At 34.5% G+C, this 21241-nt stretch overlaps 3 protein-coding genes across 3 annotated transcripts; 1 reads left to right on the top strand and 2 right to left on the bottom strand.

Moving 5' to 3' along the window:
• Positions 1 to 146: 146 nt before the first annotated feature.
• Positions 147 to 2639, bottom strand: TRIADDRAFT_22309 (uncharacterized protein; the record flags this gene model as incomplete). The annotated part of the gene is made up of 7 exons (XM_002110422.1): positions 147 to 260; positions 330 to 824; positions 968 to 1266; positions 1479 to 1637; positions 1966 to 2076; positions 2224 to 2341; positions 2583 to 2639. The coding sequence occupies 7 exons, from the start codon at positions 2637 to 2639 to the stop codon at positions 147 to 149; spliced, it is 1353 nt and encodes a 450-aa protein (XP_002110458.1).
• A 2829-nt stretch (positions 2640 to 5468) lies between these two features.
• On the bottom strand, positions 5469 to 10525 carry TRIADDRAFT_21977 (uncharacterized protein; the record flags this gene model as incomplete). The annotated part of the gene is made up of 23 exons (XM_002110421.1): positions 5469 to 5672; positions 5885 to 6033; positions 6107 to 6230; positions 6335 to 6433; positions 6541 to 6637; positions 6720 to 6783; positions 6879 to 6939; positions 7022 to 7063; positions 7150 to 7191; positions 7288 to 7389; positions 7469 to 7543; positions 7660 to 7776; positions 7870 to 7979; positions 8127 to 8208; positions 8315 to 8389; positions 8472 to 8549; positions 8693 to 8819; positions 8895 to 8929; positions 9011 to 9077; positions 9164 to 9261; positions 9334 to 9366; positions 9927 to 10022; positions 10442 to 10525. Coding segments are annotated over 23 exons (2061 nt in total), but the record flags the coding sequence as incomplete, so codon positions are not given.
• A 1137-nt stretch (positions 10526 to 11662) lies between these two features.
• On the top strand, positions 11663 to 19546 carry TRIADDRAFT_54488 (uncharacterized protein; the record flags this gene model as incomplete). The annotated part of the gene is made up of 15 exons (XM_002110962.1): positions 11663 to 11748; positions 14055 to 14118; positions 14380 to 14462; positions 14943 to 15085; positions 16368 to 16429; positions 16503 to 16677; positions 16778 to 16853; positions 16982 to 17057; positions 17143 to 17191; positions 17280 to 17397; positions 17484 to 17588; positions 17682 to 17845; positions 17936 to 18043; positions 18153 to 18191; positions 19416 to 19546. 15 exons carry the CDS (start codon positions 11663 to 11665, stop codon positions 19544 to 19546), a joined length of 1479 nt encoding a protein of 492 aa, XP_002110998.1.
• Between the last annotated feature and the right edge of the window lie 1695 nt (positions 19547 to 21241).

Raw genomic sequence — 21241 nt, 5'->3', positions numbered from 1 at the left:
ATTGGTACTTTGTACGTTTCGTAAACTTAATTGCAACCAGGATACAAAACCATAGTAGAATACAGGCACAAGGAGATGTCCATACAATTCAATTTTAGTGAATTAATCTTTTCCTTGCTACCATCCGTGCAATTTATGGAAATCATTTACTCTTCGTCTCCTTCTTCTTCTTCTTCATCATCCTCATCCATATCGTTTTCGGCTGTAGCGTCTTGATATTGCTGGTATTCCGAAACTAAATCATTCACGTTCGACTCGGCCTATAATTTCAGTAAATTAACTTAAAATTAGTCTTTTATCATACTGTTTCAGCAATATTGCGGCCGTACCTCTGTAAATTCCATTTCGTCCATTCCTTCACTGGTGTATCCATGAAGGAAAGCTTTACGACGGAACATGACACTAAACTGTTCGCTGATTCTCTTGAAAAGTTCTTGTATCGCTGTGCTATTTCCAATAAAGGTACCGGCCATCTTCATATTACGTGGAGGAATATCACAGACAGCTGTTTTAATATTGTTTGGAATCCATTCAACGAAGTATGCGCTATTGCGATTTTGGATGTTGAAAATTTGATCGTCGACGTCTTTCATAGGCATTTTACCACGGAATATCGTCGCAACAGTTAAATAGCGACCATGTCGTGGATCACAAGCTACCATCATATTACGATTATCGAACATTTGTTGAGTTAATTCAGCGACAGTTAAGGCAAGATAATTCTGTGTCTTCGCACTAATCAATGGCGCAAAACCAGGCATGAAGAAATGTAGACGTGGGAATGGAACCATATTAACAGCTAATTTACGCAAGTCTGCATTTAACTGTTAGAGCCAGAATAAAAAAATTTATTTTAAATTACTCTTACTGTTAATACATCTTGCAGCAAACAATATTCAGTCAAGAAAAAGAATTATAGCATGCAAATAATAGCTTTATAAATATTCTATTTATATTAATACCATACCTGACCAGGGAAACGTAAGCATGTCGTGACTCCGCTCATGGTATAGGATACCAAATGGTTAAGGTCTGTATAGCTGGGATTGCTCAATTTAAGCGTACGGAAGCAAATGTCATACAAAGCTTCGTTATCGATGCAGAACGTTTCGTCAGTATTTTCTACTAATTGATGCACCGAAAGTGTAGCGTTATAAGGTTCAACTATGGTATTAGAGACCTTCGGGGAAGGAACCACGCTAAATGATGTCATAATCCTATCTGGATATTCCTCTCGAATTTTCGAGATTAAAAGGGTGCCCATACCTACGATGCAAAACAAGGCTCTTAAAAGTGTATGATGCACATCACCGCGTGATAAAAGGCTGACTCAACATTGCTATATTACAGTGCTACCGATATACTGCAGCGTAAAATTGCATAAGCGTCAAAAAGCGAATTATTGCCACTGGATGAATCGATTCATTATAACACATTATTGATTGTTTGATTGACTATAGAGTATGTGCAATCATTACCTGAGCCGGTTCCACCGCCCAATGAATGAGTCAGTTGGAAGCCTTGTAAAAAGTCACAACCTTCTGCTTCTTTTCTTATTACATCTAAAGCTGAATCCACAAGTTCAGCACCTTCGGTGTAGTGTCCTTTAGCCCAGTTGTTACCAGCTCCGGCTTGACCTAGAATGGGGTTGATTGATAAGGCAAATTATTAAGCAAAGATTAGGAAACATACTTGATACGTGTATCTGATGTAGTGTATAGGTACAATCGGTATTGGTGCACCATTAATAGGCTAGATCGAATATAAAACATTTTAATCAATTATATCTCAAGCTTTGTAGGCCAGTGCCGTATGGTAGGTGCTTGTGCAAGGAATTTTTTGTCCAAGTGCTCCTACTGAACGTACCGAGCTTAATCATAACTAAATTATACTGTTTTTTTGGTGCTGAACTATACAGTATAGCACCGTCTGCGCACTGTCCGAGATTGGCAAATCAATACCTACCGTATACAAAGTTGTCAGGACGAAAAAGTCGACCATATGCGGAGGATCGTATAGCATCCATTGTCCCCGGCTCTAAGTCAACTAAGACTGATCTTGGAACGTATTTTCCACCTACAATTCAATCGTATATCAATAAAATAAAAGGGAATTCGTTTAAGAAATCTTGAATCCATCTCAAGAGAATTGAAAATAATCAACATATGAAAAAATTGGATTTTTCTACAGTAAATATAACAAGTTGCCAATAGCAAGTCGTACCCGAGGCTTCATTGAAGTAGACGTTGATCCTTTCCAGACGCATATCATTCTTACTATCAGTTAGGGTAAAGTTACCCTCATTGTCTAAGCCGTGTTCATCGGATATAATTTCCCAGAACTGTAATAAATTGAAAGGAGAAATGGTTACGGTAACATCAAATCAAAATGATAGAAAAAGAGCCAGTGTAAGCTATTGCAAATTGGCAATTATTCCGATATCTGCTTTCAAATGGGCAAAAATAGATTGAGTAACTCGATGTGGCATGACTTTGAACAGTTGGAAAACTATTTTCAACAGGTTTTACAACAATATTCATAGCCCTATGAAAATGTCACTAGACTAGCTAGCTTCATCTCACCTTGGAACCCATTTGGTTCCCACATTGACCAACTTGAACATGAACAATTTCTCTCATTTTGCTTTTGTGACCTCCAAATTGACTGATGCAGAATAAAATTGGCAACAAGAAAGGTGACGACTTAAATTAATAAAGCGTTCCAGTGATAGGAGAATGTGCAACAACGCGCCGATTCCGTCGCAGTACGGTACCGTACGCCACTATTTAAATTCAATGCAACGTGCGAATTTACCATGGTATGACTACAGTATTACAGTTCAGTGTACAGTGGAGAGTAAAGCGCTAAAAAAAGGAGCCTACACAACACTACTGTGCAATACTGTACAGTATGTACCAGTATGGTGAACTCAGAAGACAGGGGTGGACAAATACAGCACGTCGAGTACTGTACGAATACTGTACAATGTACTGTACATTGTACAAGTACAGTACTATCGTCATCCAATCAAAGGAGATCTGTCAGCGCACGTGTGCAATATGCTGTACACATACTGTAAAGGAAGGAAAATCTTCAGGTTGAAAATTCACTGCGGGTATTCGCTGTCACATACTGTACTGTAAAAAAGGAAGGAAAATCTCCAGGTTGAAAATTCACTGCGGGTATTCGCTGTACACATACTGTAAAGGAAGGAAAATCTCCAGGTTGAAAATTCACTGCGGGCATTTGCTATCTTCCTTATTCGTTTCAAGTGACATGTATGAACACTTGTACACTACTGTTATATTTATCTTACTAGATGATATACTGTAAACTACCGTACACAGCATAGTATGGTACTATATACTGTACAGTCATGCATGACTAAAAATCAATACCGAGGTATTTTTTACCCGTAATGCCGCGCTGTACAGTACTGTACTGTACGTAATGATGTCATTCGATCTTGTTTACCATACTGTGCATAGGAAGATGCAGAATAATGGATACTGTAGTTTGGGAAGGTATTTTTATTTATAGTTGTGACTATTTCCATATACCCAATGAAAGGGATCAATTTGGACAGTATTTCTCTTTTACAAGTCCCTGCAAGCATAAATACGCGTACTATTCACGGTTATTCACCAGCAATTTTCGCCTAATTTGCACAACAGTGAATAATAAACACTCCAGTATGCTTACATTCATTAGTAGGCGGGGGCTTTTACGCCCTTTTTTAATGCCATCGCCCTGTTCTGATCCGCAGGACTGCAAGCAACTACTTTACTCTATGCGCTGTGCATTATCATAAAATTGTATTATTTTAGTCTGCGGCGTAGTGACATAAATGTATTTAGAAATAAATAACAATAATATAAAAGGATCTCAATCTGGTCCAGTCTGTAGCCAAGCAAAAGCAACTACTGGACACTGTACAGTATAGTACAGTATCTTCTGATAAAGTTTCAAACATACAATGCATCGTATACATGTAGAGGCGCGTACAGCACAGTATTTGGTAAATATACCAACTAAAAATCCCGCTTGAAATATCGAAAATATTTATTTGTAGACGGTTTTACAGTACAGTATGCTTATATGGACTCTACAACATAGTTAAATCTTTTAATTTTGCCTAGAGGCCCACTTGTAGTTTATGGCATTTAGTAAGATACTGTGCGTTGTACTTACTACTTACTGCATTGGCTATGGGCACGGTCAATAAAATCTCACTGATTTAAATCACACTTATGCATTAATACGTACGTGATTCATCATTACTCAGTTATTACTCATTAACATCATGGCTTAAATTAGCCTAGACAGTACAGTATGCGCGCATTCTGTAAACACTTCCGAAATTATCGTTATTTACTGTATTATTCGACACTAGCTAGCAGTAATCGGTGAGTCATACTGTATTGGCAGTTACCGCATGCTCACGATTCTTTCAAATAGTGTTACATCATTTGTATTAAAGCCAGTGCTCTGAACTCTTAAATTCTATAAATAAGTTCAAGCTTATTTTAATTTGAATGCTTATGTTTAATTAGTATTGACCGAGTCTGATATTGACAATCGATAGATTTTGGAGGATTCTAGGCTATTATAGCAAGTGCTACTATGATATATGTAGATGGGGCGAGATTATTTATTGTTAGTAATGATTTGATTATCATAAACTGATTGCCTTTATCACTCTTGATTGATCCTAGTCTTAGTTCAATAGAAAGAATATCATGATGAATGTAATTAATTTCGTAATGCAGATTTCTCCTACTGCGATAACACTCGGTGGCCACTGTACAGCAAACTAACTAACCAAATTAACCAAATCGTTTATGCACATCGATGGTTTATTAATTATTACAAAGTTTACAGTGCAAAATGCAACCTTTTGATACATATTTTACAATAAAGGAGATCTAAAAATTTTGAGACGAAACAAATTTCGGTAAATGTTTTCGCTAATACGCGTAGTCTAAAGATGCAATGAAAATGGCTATTCGTACTATACTCCAATACAGTATATACAATTTCTTAGGTAATTAAATAAGGTTACTTACAAAGCATAGGTATACATATAAATGCAATGCATTATCGGTAATTAAATGAGTGTTCTTTAGACCTTATGTAAATTTCATAGGGTAACAATTAATACATAAAAAATGAGTCATCTCGATTCATTTACTGTACACAAAATATCGTCATTTAAGATATAAAACCAGAGTACTCTTGAAAAGCTACTTCAGTTTGGTATTTCTATCAAGCTGTACATTTACGCTCCGCAGATTTTTACAGTAATACAGTATCAATTTACGTATCAGAAATCGATGTTAAAAATTTACTATGTAACCGTTGTAACATTTGATAACTTGCGTTAACATAACGTTGGTTTGCATATGCTAAACATCGAACAAGTAGCTTATACTATTTTCAACTATCAACTAGTCATAATCAGTAATCCATTAGCCTTGTCGTCTTTGCTGACGCATTCTATACACATCATGTCGTGGAGGTCGTGCGGTAATTTCTTCGTCACTGTCTTCATTTTCTAGATAAGCGGCTGATCTTTTACTTCCCCTACTATGATTAATCTCGTTGCCTTCCGTAATACTCATTTTCGCAGTATATTCTAATTTAGAGAAGTTAAAGACAGCCATTCTTAATACCTTATGTAAGATATATCAATAATATTATAATATACTATACATATTGCTGAACGTCCTTTATAAATCTAATTTTGTAAGTATTATCATTTCTTTCGAAGAAAATTAAGTACCTTTCTCGTACTGCTCAGGAATCGGTCTTTCTGCCATATACCGTAGTAGGTCGTCTACTTTAACAAAGTTACCCTACCAAATCGATAATTAATATATGAGACACCCCCGTTATAAGAATAGACCTGATTTAAATATAGCATAATAGACATAAATACCACGAAACAAGTCGGTGGTGGAATCTGAGTCATTAAGTACGCTACGGCGGGTGGGACTGGGAAATCTCCGCCAGGAACTACGTGCACGCCTAAGACTGAATATTGCATTTTGTAGGCATTAGGAATAACTAATATTTACATATAAATGTTACGAGCAACGCCGCAAACCTGGTTTAGAGGACGGTCGGAATGGGATTAACTGATTAAAGTCTGGCCTTGGAAAGTCATCTTGTCTTGAAGTATTTTCAACGTTTACTTTTTGTTGTACAATGACATTATTCAGAGAAGCAATCTATTTGTAATTCAGAATATTAAATAAAATAGGATACTTAAGCTTGCAAAATGACACCTTTAAATAGCTTTTAAAAGGGCTAATGTTTCCATAGCCAAGCAAACCTTGTAGCCCATTGCTCTTAATTCTGATGTGGAACACGGATACAGATCTCTAAATTTATAACGATCGACAAGCAATGCCGTTTGATGTCCTTTGTATTCCTTAGGAACAGAATAATAATTATAAGCATCAAAGTTCATAGATAATTAGCGATATCAATTAGTTTTCGTAGAATGTGAAAATTTGCTAAAGTTATACTTGATCGAACCTCAAGATTAATGTGATTACGTCTTTGTTCTACTTTTAATAAGCTTGCTAAATCTCCATTGTTAGTTTCAAAGTCTAAGAAGGCACTCCATATTTGTCTAAAAAGTTTACACCATTTGTTAAAATCGTAATAAATATTTTACTTTAGAGAATTTATAGGATATGAAAAGACAATTTTACTTAGTTTTTTCCTGCGGCATTTGATTTAGGACCTTTTCAAATAGTACTCTAGTGTTGTTATCATCTATAACATAATTAAAAGACAAGATATAACTAGTGCAATGAAATAACCTAGAACTAGTATATCAAAAACATCATGTGTGTGCATAAAAATTTTACCATTTAAATGAGAAAGGAAGTCAATATAACATAGCACATAATCTGGATTCGATCCAAATTTCTAATGTATAAAGAATGATAAGAAAAGATTTAATACATAATAGTTGTATGGTTTCAATACATAAATATATTTATATAAATACCTTCAAGCCCAGATCAAATATTTTAATAGATATGGTTTTTTCCTTATAAGTATAAAAATATAAATTATGTGCGTAAGAACACAAGTCATCGATTGCTATACCATTATAAAATCAAGACTATAACTAACTTTTGAGCAATGATATTCCATTAACGCAGCTGCTACATAAACCTGTCATTTACGGTAGTGAATATATAAATAATAATTTTATAAAAAGAAACAGGAACAAATATAATAATAATAAAGATAAAAAGGAATCATTATTACATGGTATTGACTTCTGGCGTCATTTCTCGATTTCTTGAACACTTTTCGGGCAGACTGAATTCCTTCAGCACGGCGAACGAATTTGATGTATTGTATATAGACCTATTAAATTCATCGCTAATATTAATATAATGCAAATTTAAGATGAATCTAGTTATAAAGCTATTAATTACAAAAGTACCAAAGTAGGGTCCACGTCATCTCTGAGCAGTAATTTATTATATATCGAGTGGCACTTTTCGTACTGCATGCGAGACTAGGTAAATAATAATCAATCTTATCATTAGTAAAGCTGTACTTGTAGTCCAGCACTACACGAACGACCGGCCGGCGAATGGCCACTGAAATCAGGCCATTAATTCAATAACTTACTTCTTCAAAATCTGCAAACGCAAAATACAGTAACATGTTGTTTTTTAATAGACCATCAACAGCTCTTTGGTATACATTTGCAGCTTCTTGGCTTAATTCTCGACCAAGTTGCATATCCTATATTAGTCAGATGCAAACGCCACTAAATAATCTTAAAGATATGCTAGTGAGCAACGTTAAATCTAAATAATAATAATTTTGCTTAAATACCCCTTTCTCTGATAAAACTTTACTCATTGATTCTAGAAATAATGCAGCTTCATTCCAAACATCAGCATGATGGCCCATAACCAGTAAACATTGCTCGTAGGCGAACATGACTAAGAAAAATTCGTGAATAGAAATATTTTAAAGTAAATATCTAAATATTAAATATTACGTTATTTCCCACAATGAGAATGATTGTTTAGGATACTTGGGGTTTGCTATGTTAAGAAAATTTGATTTAAAATTTAGGTGTAACTTACCACGCTTTACCAAAGTTAACGTATCTTCCGTAGATAAGGGATTGCTTTTTTCCCATTCAATGTATCTTTTCCAAAGTTGAAGCTATTTAATTAACGGAGCATTAACATCAGTGTATATATATTAGTGTGCGTATGAAAGTCATCGGGAGCCAACACGGAAGATACTATAATGTATATTAGTTAAAAACCTGAGAAAGGTTGGTAAGATGTGGCGGAAGAGCAGGTGCCCCTTTCACAAGACCCCTAGTAATAGCTTCAAATTCCTTGTATAGGAAAGGATTGAAAGCAACATAATAAATTTTAGCGTAATTAAACAGTCAAAGCGCCATGGTAAATTATTTTTACCTTTGATACGCGTTTTGCAGTTATAAATTCTTTATTTCTTTCATCGATAAGCTTTTTAGCCATATTTTTATTTGTAGTCTAAATTAAGCAAAAAGTGCAATGTAAAGTAGTAAACTAAATCAGTCACTGAATAAGAATAAATAATCGAAATTTAAGTTTCATTGTAATTAAAAGTAAAATATTCTATTTTCTCGTTGCAATTGTTTTCACAAACATCTTACTTGTTCGAAAGTATTATAATCCTTCCATAGTTGTTCAACGTTAATGACGGGCAACACTATGGCTCTTTGATAGACTTTTCGAATAGCAACTATTTTCTGATTTTCTGCATAAGCGTTTGATACTTCCCTATGAAAAGAAGTAATTTTACATATCCGTCAGAATTCGTCACCAATGTAGTATACTCGTATAAAGTTGTCTTACATTGTTTTTAGAAATTCTAAATAATCGGCCCATATCTATAGAGATAAAAAGAAACCTTGCTTAGAAACATAATAGGGAAAATATTGTGTTCTCTCATATCAACGGCTACTTCAAACCTGAAAGGACTGAATGTCTAATCCCATTTTGCCTAATGCAAACTCGTAAGCTTGGGTCATTTTATCACTATCATAAAAAAAATGCATTGCAACCTTTAAACTCTTATGATACCATTGTTAGCTAGCCAAATGGCATATCACTTATAAACTAACCGAAATGCAGGCAGATGTTTTTTCGTTTCTCTAACATATGTAATGTAGCTCTTCCATAAGTCGATACTCATAACTTTAAGGAGGCATCTTTGAAATAACTAATTATTGAAAAAATATAATTTTATAAGCATTTTGTTATAAAGTATACGCGTATTAGTGTGTTTACTTACTGCTTCGACTCTTTCATAATTTTTGTTCTTCATCTAAGAAATATATAAGAAGGTTATTTCATTCATCATCATGAGCATCTGCTACGTTAAGTTTACAAATATTCTGCATAGATATCTGGCATTAACATTCCAATAATATATAATAGATTTTAGAGAGGGGTTATCACGTTTCTATCAATCACAGTCATGCGTCTTACAACTGATTTATAGTTTTGTGACGTATTAACACTTAATTCTGATTTTACTATTTAAAACCAATATTGTGTTTATGTAACGAACATTACTCGCATTATTTTCCAAAATCGAGATACCTAGCTTACTTTTAACATTTAGCGACAAGATTGTGCTTCCACTAATAGCAGTTTTGGACGGATAGTCATATGTATTGCTATTTCAGCATATTACTTATCTAATTTAGATAGAATGAATACATAGACTAGTCTGACTAAGGGGTAGGTCATACTGATCTAGCAAGCTTTTATAATGTTCAATACCTTACACTATGGAACTTATCATTCATAGCAAAATCCATCCGGTGGTACTTTACTGTCTAAAATTTTATTTACATTTAACACTTATCTGAGGAAATTTACCTCGTGCTCTACGTAGATTCGCCAGTATCGTCCAGCATTAGGAAATTGATGCAATAATTTTTCATAAAATACGCGAGCGATTTCAATGCTTTTAGACTAATGATTTTAGAAAAAAGTGAAATACATAACATTAGAAGCGATAAAATCTTCATATCCAATCAACCTCCAATTTTGAAATACTGAATCTGCAGAGGATTTAGAGTTTGAAGGCGCTGAATCATGACAGTGCATAACTTGCAAATTTGATTAATAGAAACTACTAAATCTGGCATATTTTTATTATAATGCTATAAGAATACTAGAGACTTCAGACAAGAAAATGACTTTTTAGCTTAGCAACTGGAGATGTAGAGTGAACTTTGTATAATGCAATAATTTAATCAATATGAAAATGCTCTGTAATTGATTGGTGGATTACGATCAAGGTTAGCTAATTGATTTTTTTACAAGTAAAATATACTGTAACCACCATACTGCATATTTTATTCAGTTATTTGTTGTGGTTGAAATCATACTTGGGCTTCTCGAACTAAGATTGTCCAAGCTTCTAGATCGTATGGATGAGTTTTAATTCTTTCTTCGGCTTTAGCGCATCGTTCAGGCTCACGGATTTGGTTTGAAACCTGAAAAATGGCAGTAGATCAAATAATAAGATAGTGACTGATAGTACCTTGCTAACTAAATTAGTTACATCATGTTGATCGTGTATCAGCGCTCATCGGAAATCTAATACTGTACCATATTGTTGGATAAAAGTTTTTCTATCTGAAAAGATTCACATTACCTGATTGCAATCATACGAATATACAGTAGTTTGGATGATGTAAACACAGCAGAGCTTGAATGAATTACCTTACAGTAGTATAAGGCTGTGATACATACATTATTAGCAAGACTGCAAAGCGTAATCAGTGAGACACTACGTGGGCCATAAATTACTGCATTTCTAAGGTTAAGTGCATTGATCAACAAAGGTAGAATGCTGTATACTCGTAAGTGTACATTTGTCTTGTAATTCAATTTCGATCCTACGGACATACAGTATATTACGTCTGATTTCTCCATAGAAATATGACGGCGATATACTTTGATCGTGTGCTTCGGGGTACAAGCTAAATTCAGCATTATAGCTGGACATTGGGGAGGGGGTATAGCGAATTACTAGAGTCTTATCCAACAACTCAATAGAACGATCGATCTCAGTAAAGTCCTTGTATCAATGATGAGAGTAGACCATGGAGTCTAGTTGGTTAGCATGGGTAGAACGCCAATCATTCTCTTTTTGCATAATAAAGTGCGCGGGCTTAACAAAATACTGTCAAGGACTACAGTAGTGGTTGGTACAATACACGTGCAGAGGATAAATGATCCAATTTCTTCAAATTAATCGACTCTTTCTTCATTGTGTCATGAGATTACCTTGGTATGAGATTCATGGGTTTCTTCAACTTTGATACGTTTGGCGGGATTAGCTGCCATGTTGCTGAATTTTACTATTATCTTCTTTTCTTCAACGATTTCACTTGTTCAGCCAAGGCTAAAGTTGATCTCGATATCGCACCAATACTTAATTTATACTTGCTACAATAAAATGAGAGAGATACCAGCAGGACTGGAGAACAGATAATGCCAATATAGTCAGACACTTATCCTATAAGAAGAAAAGGATTTTAAGCATCAAATTGCCAGTGAATAAGCGTTGAAATGGGATATTTCAGTGGGTTGTCAAGGCTGAAATGGCTACACGTTCCCGACCGAATCAATCGCCACTGCAACTGTGCTCCGATTTATCCAGTAGTCCATACAAGTGCATTCCTCTCCTGTACGGTCCATACTGAGTCGGTCTATTTGAGGGACAAACGAGACAGTACTGTTGACCAATGTAGCCAGTGGAATACTTTTGTAGCACGCACTTCACTTTATTGTATTGAAATTACAGCAGTTGACGCGACTATACGCACACTCACGTTTGTTCGTCCGTTGCTGCACTTCACTGTCTGCCCTGCACGAACAGTTGGTGGAAGTCACTTTTGAAACAATCTTTGTTGTGACTCACTCACTACTCAAGAGTGAGATGCTGTAGGTTGTCTGGTTTTACCGGTATGGTTTTACCAGTGTTTCTGTTTGTTTTCTTTCTGTTGGTTAACTATGACACAGTACAATACACTGTATACTTTACAGTACTCTTCACTCATGACTACTGTAAGCGTGTACTGTAGTACTGTACAGTGTACAGTACTGTACAATACAGACATACTGTACTGTACCGTACTGTACTGTACAGTACAGTGTACAGTATACAGTACTGTACAGTACAAGTAGTACTCCATGAGCTACTGTACAGTACAATACTGTACTGTACTGTACTAAACTGCGCATGGGTAATCGTACAAAACAACAATGGACACTTGTACACAGTACAGTGTAGGTTACATGTACGGTATGTGGATCATGTCAGGGACTACTCAACAAAGAAATTCCCCAACCAACTAAACCACGGTACTTTCGCACCTATGCTGCAACCCTAAGTCCTCATGTAAAATCTTAGCTCTCTTTTCCCTTCTTACATGTGAATCGGAGTCGGCATTTAGTCGGGGTTTACCATACAGTTAGGAAAGAAACTGTTTTTTTCTTCACCACACCATACTGTACAGTGTACAGTGTACAGTATGGTCAGAACACTACAGTACTGTACACTGTACTGTACTGTACACAGTAGAAGAAGTACTGTACAGTACTGTACGGTAGATGTGTACACTGTACAGTACTGTACTCTACAGTACAGTATGACCTATGATCTAGTAGGACGTACAGACGGTACAGTACAGTATGGACGACGATAGCCTACGAAACAATGCCGTAGCAGCATAGCTTGCATACCTTTTTATTCTTGTCCTGTATTCATTACGTAACGTGTACTTATGCGATAGAAATGTACAGTACAGTACAGTACTGTACGGTAGAACAGTGAACTGTCAGTGCAATTCCGTGACGCCCTACAGTAACACGAATGATTCACTTTTCTTACCCCTGTTGACTTACTAACTTGAAGTAAAATGGATATTAAGGTGGATAATATCACGAGTACGAAAAATTTTACGTAAGTAAAATAATTGTGACTGTATTTGGCAACGATTAGGAGCTGCTTGATGGCTTTATTACTTGTTATTCATGCAAAATGTTACCTCTCCAATACACAGTATTCTTATTGTTTCGTTATCCACGACGTCGTTTTCAATTCCTGATAGATAGACAACAATATCAAACAGTCCATTCTTATCAACAGATTAAGAATCTTCATACTATGCTACTGATGCGTACCATCAATCGTCTGATATCCTGGTTATCATTATTGGCAGTAGCTGTTGCATGCTGTTATCTAAACTATTAGATTATGCAATTTGTAAGACATGATAACTTTGTACCCGTTTTAAGCGCATACGATACTGTTGTAGTCCAGCAGTTGAAACTAAAAATGGCTACTATTATATACAGTATAATTAACCGATAGACGATAGCCCATAGTCTACAGTATATTGCTTATTCGGGCTTTTGAACGAAAGGAATATTCATACGCGCTACATAATGTATACTACAGTAATCTAGTTGTTATAAATCGGAATACTACCAATTAGAGTACTGAATCAAGCGAAATACTGTACAGTTAGGTAACAAACTATTAATTTAGCGGTTATGCGGATAATCGATGATAATCCTTTTAATGTTATAATCTAGTTGGATACATAGTATCATTGAACGGGACTAAACAATCAACTCAATACTTATTTGACATGACGTGGGAATTACAGTATCCTGCACAAATTCGGATATATTAACATTATTAAACTAAAACCAAGCCCTTTTGCGCACACACATACACAATCTAGAGGCGTTATTTACAGATATGACGTTTAAATATCAGCAATTGAGCTAATTTGTAGCCAATTTGAATGGTCAATAGTATAAGTACGTCTACTAGCTAGTAACTATACCAACTTTATTGCAAGCATATTTGGCTGAATATACCGTCACATGAGCATAGACGAGTATAGATTGTATCGATTGGAATTGTATCATCGATGTTGTATAGTACGTACATTTACATTTATTTTTTTTTTTCCCTTATAGGAATTCCACATGCACACCGACGGTTAACATAGGTGAATTTACGCTTTATTCGTTAATACCTGCTGTAAGTGCAATTGGATTCTTTCAATATTATTTTCTCCATATTGACTTAATATGATGGATGATGCGCTACGTTTGCATGCGATAGCTGTTATATTTCATCATAAGAGTATGTTACCTGTAGTACTAGACTACTAGCTATGACGTTCAGCTGTAATAGCAATAGCATAGCCAACTTGATCAACCGGTGAATATTTTACCATATCCATTTTATGTGCTGATCTTTACTTATAAGACTTGTTCTACTTGTATATCTTGCATTTAGGCTCTTATCGTGGTAGTTCTATCTTTTACTATACAAAGAGTAAAACGGAGGCATTACTGCAATGGCTATCCCGGTCTAGTACAGTAAGTGCTAGATTTTGCTTTACCTTGTTGTACTTAGTTCTCTATGATATAAGTAATGGTAGCATCTGAAAATTAGTAATTATTATAACAACAGTAGAATCGATATTTATTTCTAGGCAATAGCTTAACTAGGTTATTATTACATTAATTGTAACGCACCGTATAAAGCGTGTACATGCACATTATACAATCATGATTATTACACATTACATGCGGACGGCTCTATAAATTATGTGATAGGTGTAAATTCAGTAGGTAAAAACCTACGTAAAATTTTTTACTGGTATTTCTTCCACTGTAAGCGTTCACATTACAACAAGATCTTGCGTACATTGAATGAGTTATTCTTAAAAGCTATAATTTATTATCATTACGATACTGTATTATAGCACAAAATTGAATTTATATTCATCGTTTACCGATAATAGGTCTTGTTTTGCTATTGCTATTCTATACTAAAGCCTTCTTTTCTCCGTTTAGTCCCATCGATTTTCTGAGATACGATCGAAATCGCTTTGCTCATGCTGCCGCTTTTGGCGCTACAGCTGGAGGGTGTTTACAAATATTTGAAAAAAAATTTTATATCTTCGGTATTAGCGCTAGTTCTTCCAGCTGGCTGATGAGTGAGTGTCGTTTGTTAACATTGTACAGTATTATTGTTAAAGCTTGTCTGTATGACATCATCAGTTAATCGATTACATCAAAAATACGTATTTATACATTTGCCATCAGACTGAATTTTAGCTACAAGACTACCAGTGTATTATAGCATATAGGTCCTAAATGTAAAGTTTAGATATCTGCAAAGATCTATAATAGATGTTTGGCAAATTTTAATTGATTCAGTTTATATTTCAATAGATTCAACTTCATTAAACTTGTAAAACTTTTCTTAAAAGAATACCTACCTTCCTAATGAGGATGTATTATATCTAATGAATAATTAAATATAATATAACTCTCAATATAGATATTGTTGCAATAAGTTCGTTCTGTATGATATTATATTTCTTTCATACTATTAATGCAGTGCTTGACAGCCTGGCTGCAGTCCTTGTAATTGGATTCAGCTATTATCCAATATTCGCTTGTTTGTCAACCGATTATGAAATTTTGGGATCGGTACTCGGTTTATTTTACACATTATCTTGGTAATATAGACTTGCCCGTATAATAGTAAAGATGAATTTATTGTTAATCAATATCTGTATTGTAGATTGATTGATTGTAATCGTCCATGCATACCATAATTCTAGGTTGATCATTAAGTTGATCACTGTAATAGAATGTCCTAACGGGATGGCTACTGATGACAACTTCATAGCCTATGTACGGCCTTGATGAATTTTAACTTAGCTTATTAATCGATTTATGACTACGAATGTACTTTACAGTTTATAACTTCTATTTTACAATAGTGTTTATTTTTATATTAACTCAATTTTAGATTGGTGTTCCCGGCTATTCGGTTCTTTCAAATTTACCCGAAATATGTTGTTTAAGTTATATTAGTTTTACATTTATTCGTAACTTTATGCAACGTATTAGAAACCAGCAGACGGACACAAAGGTTAACCAATCTATTGACACTTACCAAAATTGTCACCTACTTAACTACAATCTTAACAATGATATGATAGGCAGTTCTATTCGTGGCCTCTGTACATCAATTTGCACACGTTCGATCTATACTAAAGTTCACGAAGAGATATTATAGGAATCGAAATACCGATGATACTACGCAATCATCGACAACTACCAAACTTGTTAGGAAATTCATGTATCATCCTAAAGCCGGTAATTAGTAACCACTAAAAGCGTCAGTCTACTATTTACTGGATGACGATGCCATCAGTAGTTTGGGAAACTTTAGCTAAAGTAACATGTTACTGCTTTTTGTTGCAGAATTTAAATATCCAACCAGGATTTTGGCAACATTCTTGGTCGCTCAAATCGCTGTCTATAAGGTAATCTATGTAACTCCTTATTTCCTTAATAAATTAGTATCGTGGAATTTCAACTATGTTTTTATGTTCGTAGATTGCATTTGTGTATGGGTTTGTTGGATTTGAAAGTTTCCGCATCTTGAAGGGTGTTTTCTACGTAGGTGAATACTTAAAGCTAGCGAATGTTCATAACCCAAAACAGAATGCTTCGCTAAGTGAAACTCATAGACTTTTCACTTTGATAACGCAAGGTATCGCGGTATTACAAGGTAATTTGAAAAACTTTAGGCCCTGTTATCGGTTGCGAACTTAGACTTGTGATTTCTTTATGGTTATTTGCTTTTAACGCATATCTTTTGTTTTATGCAGTTTCGTGGACAGTTGCGACTATCTCATCATGTTTACTGATTCTATTCTACTCACTGCACATGATATCATGTATACGGTGAGAATATTATACTGTAATTTAAACGTAAATTTATGGATATGGTATTACTGATAACGATGTAACAGCTTTCTGACATAGGTAAATATTTATAGAAATTTTAATTATAATCATTTAAAATTCTCTAGTAAGCATTTGCTAAGACTTTATTGTGGGTCAACATCTTTCCTGCCTCAGAAAAAATTTAGTCCTACTTTGACAATGGTAAGTAATACTCGTACATCTGTAAGACTATCTGTATTTACGATTAATTGCCGTAAAAAGTACACAATATATGTTGATATTGTAGGCACACAGTTTGAGATATTCCGGCTATCAAATTGGGTATATATTATGGGGTGAGCTACTCTAAGTCCATTCTACTTAAATGCTAAGGGTAAAATGAGTCAATCATTAACTTTTTGTGTGCGTAATATCTGCTTACAGGTTTTATTATCTCTCAAGTCTTCCTGTTCGTGATAGCTGTTTTGGTAGCTTACTTCATAGTACTCCCTATCATGGGTGAAATACCTCCTGTATTACTAAACTTTCTCGTCAGCATATGGTTAGTAACGACATTGTTCTAGACAGTAGCAATCAACAGAACTCTCTAAACTTAAATTTATAATATTTACATTTTAAAATCTCTAGGCCGTCCATTGCTTTCTCGGCTGCCGCATACTTCATACAGTATCTGCTATCTAGATATTGTTTGTTGAAGAATAGAGGGAAGGATGGTCTGGTTGTTGATAATAGGTACCTTTTTACACTCATGCACTTGGCTAAACCAATTTTGAAAGCTGTTGATCCCAAAAATCTAAAAAGAATGACGTTATTTTATCATTATAGGCGACTACTCAGTAATGCAGCATATTTCTTATTCTTCTATAATATCATCCTCGGGTTATTTTCTGCCTTGTTTCGTTTGTTGGAATCATTGGTTCTTGGTGTACTTTTTATTTCTCGCTTGGACAAGAGTTTGTTAATACGCGGTTATGAGAGTTGGGATAGCGGTACTAGATATTAAACTTTTAGCTTGTACAGGAAATCAATCTCAAAATTTAGCCTATAATATATGACCAGTATTTTTTATCATTCCATAGGCTATAATGCTTACTTGGGCTTTCTTCATGTAGAATATCACTACAATCATCCTGGAGCGGCTGTTTTTTGCCAACTATTAATTGACAGTATAAAAGATGATTCAAGTGGTATATGCATAGCAAAAAGGACTTATCTGTTTTATTCGTATAGAAATTACTGCAGGTTAAATAATGTAACATTGTAAATTATTAATCACATTTTTTTTAATCATTGAAGTAAATAGCCGTAATTCCATTAATACTTATGTCGAAGAAGGTAAACACAAATTTTATGCATACGTAAATTTATAAATTGTAAGCTAAGAAAAGTTAAAAGATTAGTTAAAAGTATTTATCTGTTCAATGTTAAAAATTTTCTTAGGCCATCAAGCAAGTAGTCAACGTGCCAACCGTACAATTTCAAGGCTTGCTAGAAATCGTTGGCTAGTAGCCGTAACACTTTTGAATAACAAAAGCCTTATTGATCATCGGCGAACAAAATTTATTGATACTTTTACTCTTTCTAAACGTAATAATAATGATTCTGATGACGATCTGCTATTATTTCAAGAGTAAAACTTGCAAATAGGTTACTAATTCCTTTCGTGTAACTTTGATAATAATACAATTCTACGTTCATATTCATGTTATAGTGCCACTAATACTAAATTATTCATTTAAGATTATCTGAATGATAAAGATAAACTTTGGGCGCAAGGATTCAGTTAGATATTGATAAAAAATTTTTCTCGATTAATGCCCTTTACATACTTCAATTTTACAAGTCCTCAAAAATTCAATCGCTCTAATGATGCTCCATTTGATTATTCAGCAATGCAGTTGCGATCATACTGGAAAAATACATTTTTTAGTGATGCTTGCTGTATTCAAGCATTCTTACATATTCGTATATTTATAAATTATATTAATACTGTTATATACTATATACACTACCCTGGAATTGATATAGCGGCAAAGATACAAAGTGTATTTTTATATAAAATGTGCATTTTAGTTATTTTATGATTCTATGCATAATAGAGTACAGTAGTTATTAAAAAGCTTTTTACGATGAAGTACACAGTAGTAATGATATAGAAAAAGGTACTGTAATACGTATATAACTAATTTTTTGAAAATCAATCTGGAACCAAATAAACAGTGTTCAATAATGTACCTGTGGCGATACCTGATTTTTCTATCGTGTACTTTGCATCATAAGTTGAATGCGTAGAAACTACCCTGTTCAACTGGACGAGAAACCATCATCATTATTTTACTAGAATTATTACAGGTGTAATACTGTACAAGAATTGATCGTTACGACAAGATGCCCAAGTATTGCTTATGGTTTTACGAACATGAGAGGGTTACTGTGGTAAATGCCAAGATGTCATAGATCAGTAGCAAGATTTTGCAATCAATAAATTGAATTTATTAGTAAGATTTATTCGTATACAAATATTAATATTTTAAAATAGTGTATTGTATCTTAAACTAGACAAAACCATTACGCAATCAAAGTTTAAACGTATCGATCCCTCCGGTAGGATCTCTCTTCATTCTAAATGGTGTATGAGTGAAATGATCACTGAGGATTGGCCAGGGACTGAATGTCAGTCTAAAAAATAGGATACGGTTGGACGATATGATAGCCTTAATGAAAATTTGAATTAAAAGGAGCTTTTTAAGACCACACAGTTCACTCCAATAATATCATCATTAATGGTTACTGGCATCATTAAATGGCGCGGTTTTATTCGTACTGTATAGTAGTATTAAAGCTGAAATTCTCAGTGTATAAGCCGTCAATGTTATCTCACACTGCACTCTATGAATTTTATTTCGGCTTGTATAGACATTCAATACACGGCCTAGATCGTGAAATGAGACCCTTTTGTCTAAAAGGCCTTTCCTCCCAAGTTGTTGTACTAAAATACGTTTATGAAAGTATGGAAACACCCCAGTCGTGAGTCTGATCATAACTCAGATGGATACGTTCGAGTACTTTATTGTCATTTATGTTACTGTACAGTATATATGACATATATAAGGTACAAACACGGAAAAAAAGAACGGACGAGCACGATACTAATACAGTGGCTACAGAATGATGTTAATGAGAGTAATTTTTAAAATTTTCACGACATTGTTCCAAAGTTCCAGGTGTTGTAAGTGACATGGCAGGAGTATAATTAAAAGAGGTAAGCTTTAAAACTTTGATAAGTGGCCAGCACACGCAAAATACAATTTACATTAATACTGCATAAACATTCAGCACAGTACATAAGCACTCCCTTTATGTAGAGAAGTTGGTGCTGACAGCTGGTCTTTTTATACAATATTGCAGTAGTACAGTATTTAATAGTGGTGAATTTATTATTTTTCTTTCTTCTTAACTGTTGTACCGCATATGTACTGGATGTATCCATTATTAGAGATCCTAGAATGTCTCTAGGCTGTCTAATACTAGTCATAGTCGTCAGTATTATCTCGAATAAATATAATGGTCAATCGTACCACTACCAGTCCAGTATTCATTCATTGTCCACTATTCAAGTTGAATGATAGAGAGGAGTTTTGTTTGTTTGACTTGTATTTAATTAAATTCTAACCTTTGATTGGTTTTTCGCTATTCTTTTGATAAAAAGTTGTTAGGTGTTACCGATTGCGGAAATTGTTAATTATTTGATTCTATAAGGCCTTTATTTTATTTTCGATCATGTTATAAATTAAGTCTGTTTACGCCAATGCAATCGTCGGAATGTAATCGCCCGTGGACATTACCATTGAGCAGCAGGTACTGGCATAATTGTTACTGAAAAACAATACAAAGCAGAAATTGACTCTTTTATTACTGTAGTGGATAACACGGAAGCTCCCCCAAAAGCCCCATTCTATAGAGTGATATTGTCCTAGTTGAAATTAATTTTCATGATATTATTGACTGTATACTAAATACTGTCTCGTGTTGAAATAGTTCACTATCTTTGGCTACCGCTTGTAACCCATGTAAAGCCATTTGCAATTCTCTCTAGCCAACAGCTCCATTGAGTGAATGGTGTGTTGGTTGACATAACTTAAATAAGTGAAATAGCATCGTTGTCATTATCGCTAGCTGGCTAGCGACACTGTCAAATTCATTACAACTGCAACCCATACCAAAGTAGAGTATACGGCTTCAAGGAGTGTATATCTTGACAAAAGCTAAAAAAAATCTGATGAATTTCAGGTTCAAAATTAGCTTTCGATCACTGGCAGCCATGATATTGATAATGGTCATCACGTGATTCGACTCCATATCAAACACGGATGTGACTCTGACTA

This window comes from Trichoplax adhaerens, genomic scaffold (genome assembly GCF_000150275.1).
Source record: "Trichoplax adhaerens TRIADscaffold_3 genomic scaffold, whole genome shotgun sequence".
In the NCBI taxonomy this organism is placed as follows: domain Eukaryota; kingdom Metazoa; phylum Placozoa; class Uniplacotomia; order Trichoplacea; family Trichoplacidae; genus Trichoplax; species Trichoplax adhaerens.
Note: the sequence above shows the minus strand (reverse complement) of the source record. Positions and strands in the feature narration are given on the sequence as shown.